General features: G+C 42.7%; 1 protein-coding gene across 2 annotated transcripts; it reads right to left on the bottom strand.

Annotated features, from left to right (window-relative positions):
• Positions 1–829: 829 nt before the first annotated feature.
• On the bottom strand, positions 830–2,917 carry sdr42e1 (short chain dehydrogenase/reductase family 42E, member 1). 2 transcript variants are annotated; one of them, XM_028956786.1, is made up of 3 exons: positions 2,785–2,917; positions 2,361–2,428; positions 830–2,097 (listed from the first exon to the last, which is right to left on the bottom strand). In XM_028956786.1, exons 2-3 carry the CDS (start codon positions 2,420–2,422, stop codon positions 999–1,001), a joined length of 1,161 nt encoding a protein of 386 aa, XP_028812619.1. In that variant the 5' UTR covers positions 2,423–2,428; positions 2,785–2,917; the 3' UTR covers positions 830–998. The 2 variants fall into 2 exon arrangements, with proteins under 2 accessions (XP_028812619.1, XP_028812620.1); XM_028956787.1 differs by having other exon boundaries at positions 2,627–2,886.
• Positions 2,918–4,260: the final 1,343 nt, after the last annotated feature.

Here is a 4,260-nt window from a genome sequence, read left to right as displayed (position 1 = left end):
CAGCCCTGAAAGAGTTAATGCGTCCGTCGTGTTGACCAGCATCTCACGGACCTGCATATGGCAATAAGGCGCACTGCGAGGGGAGCAGCGTGTTGAGCCCCCGGTCCAGCTACGCGAGCACGGCCACCTTATTGGGGTGGTAGTAGCCTAGTGGGTAACACACTCGCCTATGAACCAGAGGACCCAGGTTCAAATCCTGCTTACTACCATTGTGTCCCTGAGCAAGACACTTAACCCCAAGTTGCTCCATGGGGACTGTCCCCTGAAACTACTGATTGTAAGTCGCTCTGGATAAGGGCGTCTGATAAATGCCGTAAATGTAAATGTAGTCATTCCGTTTATTAAATTCACCGAGGTTGACTGACGGCGTCTTAAAACATTAGACTGGCAGCATAAAACAGTGACCTTAAATAACAGTGGACTTTTTGGATGATCATGCTTAACATGTAAAATATGTTCCTATCTATTTAGTTCCTCTAAGTATTCTGGACAAACCATTCAAAAAGTGTAGGTTCATGCCCAGTATCAGTTCCTTTGGTATGCTGTGTTCGTTAACCCAAACTTTAACCTCAACTAAAGCTTCATTGATTATTAGAACCCCCTTTTCAGTGGCCTTAGTACAGCTGAAAAGCACTAAAACTGGGCTTTTCCACACCAGTGTCTAGTGCATTAGAAAATGTTGCACCCACTACATGATTACACACTCACACACGTAATTTTTCTATTCAAACCCTTTCCTTTAGAAGCAACTTCTAAATGACTAAACTTTTGAACGGCGGCGTACGTGTTTGCTTAACGTGACTATTGAGAATCCAGACGAGACAAGAAAACATGTGTAATTGTTTATAATTATTGCAATACAATAATTATGATCACATCCGTCCAACAGTTCCCGCTAATGAAAAACACGAGTAGTGACAGTAAAATGTTGGAACCAGGACGGTTATCTGCCGATAAGGCATAATTGGTGTAGATCAAAACGATTAAGCACGGTTAAGCTATTGGCCCACAACTGGCAGACATGACAGCACCGCAGCTATAAACGCAGCGACGATCATGGTTTTTAAGAGCAGGCGTCTAGAAGGAGGGGCGCCCTGCTTTTTGCCGTGGCCTCTGCTCCTGAACCAGCTCACGACTTCGTCCAGGTTATATTCCCGCGGTTCATAGCCCAGATGCGCCTGAGCTTTCTTCATGCTGAAGTAGTGGGTCACCCCGGTCTTGTAGACTTCCGTGCGGGTAAGCAAGGGCTGAAAGTTGTAGACGCGGCCGATCAGGTGGTGCGCCATCTCCGTGAGGAATGCAAAAAAGTAGATGAGGGTGATGGGCAGGCGTACCCTCGGGAACGTGTAGCCCAGACCCTCCACCAACGGTCTGAAGAACTCAAAGTTGTTGACTGGCCTGCCGTCAGATATGAAGTATGGCTGGCCGGCGGCACGGTACTGCTGTCCGCGGGTCAATGCTCTGGCCGCCAGATCGTGTGCCAACACGAGATTATCAACGTGAACAAATTCCACCAGACTGCGGGGATCTCCGTACACGAACTTGAAGATCCCACTCTCAATGTATCCCATGATCCTTGGCAGATGCCTCTGCTCACCTGGGCCGTATATACCAGCTGGACGCAGGGCACAGGTCCTCAATACGCCCGTCCCATTTTTCAGCTTTGCACCATTGGCCTTGAGCACTTCCATCTCTGCTATTGACTTGGTCCTGGAATAGTGGTCAGGATGCAGGTGGAGAGGCAGGTAGGACAGGCTCTCGTCCCCTTCCTCTATAACCTGTCCCCCAAAAACCACATTAAACGTGCTGGTGTAGACCAGCCTCGGCACACTGTGCTCGACGCAGGCCCTGAGAACGTGCTCAGTGCCGCCAACGTTCACCTCCTCAATCAGCCGCCGATTTAGCTGTTCTCTCCCAGACATGCCGTAAGATGCTGAGTGGAAGACGCAGTCCATCCCATGGACGGCCTGCTCCACCTGACCGTAGTCACAGATGTCCCCCTGGCAGAACGCCATGCCATCAGGCAGCTGATGGGCCGGGGGCCGCACGTCAAACAGAACAACGTTGAGCCCCTGTTCATGCAGAGAGCAGGCAAGGCTAAAAAAAGAAAGCTCAGTCAGAACTAAATCATACATTTCAAGACGAACGCCTTTAACCCAACTCAACTAAAGCAACGGATTAAGAAGAAACTGAACGTCCACTGGCTTTTCAAAGCCTTTGCAACAGCGACATCTAACGACTGATGTGAATAGTGCAACGCAAAGGATCAAACGTCCCATCAACGTCAAAGTTGAAAAAAGCACACAAAATTACACTAAAAAAAGAAAAAAAAAAATAAACACAGTGAAAGGATTACTCACCGAAAACCGAAATAGCCTCCTCCTCCTGTAATTAGGAATGTTTCGGTTTGTTCATTAGCCATTTCGTCCTAGTAGAAAAGATGACAGTAATAATAATAATAATAATAATGCTAAACTAGTCCTACGAAGATAAATAGAGAATAGTCATACTTATGTATAATAAATACACTGCTTCATGTGAGCTGTAGTGAACACTTTAGTACCAAGTCGTAATGCAACTATACTTATATACTCTACACAGGAAATATAGATATGCATGATCTTACTATTAACCAAATCCTAGTAGTAACTTTCAGCTCTGGAGCTCTTGAGCTGCCAAGATGCCATGTCAGGTTCGATAATGTGCAGTTGTGCAACAACCAGCGTCATCTCTCCACGTGGTTCTGCACCCTGGCGTAATTAGCGCGCATTTAGCGCGTCCTACCTCGTATTCTTTTGATGTTAATCAGGAACACGGTTATGTATAAAGAAGGCGTTAAAATATATATATATCGCCGTGAGGTGCGCAGCGTTCTTCTTCCAGCGACGCTCTCGGAGGACAGATAGACCGGGGACTGGAGGCGCGCCAGCGCCCCCCGCGGCCCGGAGGCCGAACTCCACCAACGAGAGGTATGGAAACCGTTGGAAGAGGAAGACAATCATTTTATCAGATCAACTGTTTTTTTCTTAGGCGCAATTCTGCATGTCCAATAAAAGATGACCATCCTCAAAAAAAAAAGTTTAATATAATCAACGTTAAAATGTTTCCTGCAGGATTCGCTTAAATATATTCATACAATCACATATACATATGCACTACAGCTCATTACAATACAGTTTTTTGGGTGGGGAAACAAAAGTTTGGTGCATGTCAAACATCAGTCCAAACATTGATCATGCTGTACATATGGAACATGGAATATGCATGTAGAGAGACCAATTAGCAATTCTAATGAAATTCTGTGTTCATTAAAAAGACAGAAAGTGACTCTTCTTTCCTTACTAAAAAAAAAAAACTCAATTAGTTTAATATAGGTGAAAACATTTGCACTCATTAAAGAAGCAACAAATCTGGCCTGGAAAATCAAGGAGATCACTAAATGACCCTAACGTTTATAATGGTGTACATTATTATCTAATGCAGGCCTGTACCAGCTATTTAATAATACATACATAAGTAACTATACAGTTACTATAACCGTAAATAACACTATCTACATAAATGTGTTTCGTAAATGTGCTTACTTTTTATGTTGCCTTTTATATTTAAATGTAAATGCTTATTCTGCATTCTCAAAATAGCATTTACTGTATTCATCAAATAAAGGTTGTACAATGCCTCATCATCATTAATTGTAAATCTGTGTATAAAGAGGTCATTTTGACCCTTAGCTCATTAAAAATGTATTTGTGTTACCTGTAAATTATCCTGCTCTGCTTTAAGTCCTGCTTGTCTCAGTTGTTTTTGGAGATAATGTGCTGACGGTGGTTTAAAATAGACACACTGTATCCATTTTTTTCCCATCAGGATCATGGAAATGGAAGTGCTGAGAGCAACATTGTTTGACAGCAGATATTTGCTAGATTTAAACAATTAAGTATATCTTTCATCACTTCACACAGTCTATGTTGATTTTTTTTCTCTAATGCAAATGCATATTACTGTGCAGTTACAGAATAATGAGAAGCTTTGCTTATAGATAGATAGATAGATAGATAGATAGATAGATAGATAGATAGATAGATAGATAGATAGATAGATAGATAGATAGACTGGCACTATATGATTAAAAACATCATGTAGCAATGGCATTTAATCTTTTACTATCCTCTACTACCGTAATATTTATTTTTAACGTTTAACAATTTATTGAAAATAAAGGATTTAACAGTTTGAGCCCACATTTTCTAATCCTCCTCC

Source organism: Denticeps clupeoides, chromosome 16 (assembly GCF_900700375.1).
Source record: "Denticeps clupeoides chromosome 16, fDenClu1.1, whole genome shotgun sequence".
Lineage (NCBI taxonomy): Eukaryota > Metazoa > Chordata > Actinopteri > Clupeiformes > Denticipitidae > Denticeps > Denticeps clupeoides.
This window is presented reverse-complemented; position numbering and strand designations above follow the sequence as displayed.

Excerpts from the sequence above, each read along its gene's own strand:
- sdr42e1 (XM_028956786.1), bottom strand. The coding sequence starts at position 2,422 with ATGGCTAATGAACAAACCGAAACATTCCTAATTACAGGAGGAGGAGGC. Across the intron at positions 2,098-2,360 it reads GGAGGCTATTTCGGTTTTCG|CCTTGCCTGCTCTCTGCATG; the intron begins GTGAGTAATCCT and ends TTCTTTTTTTAG.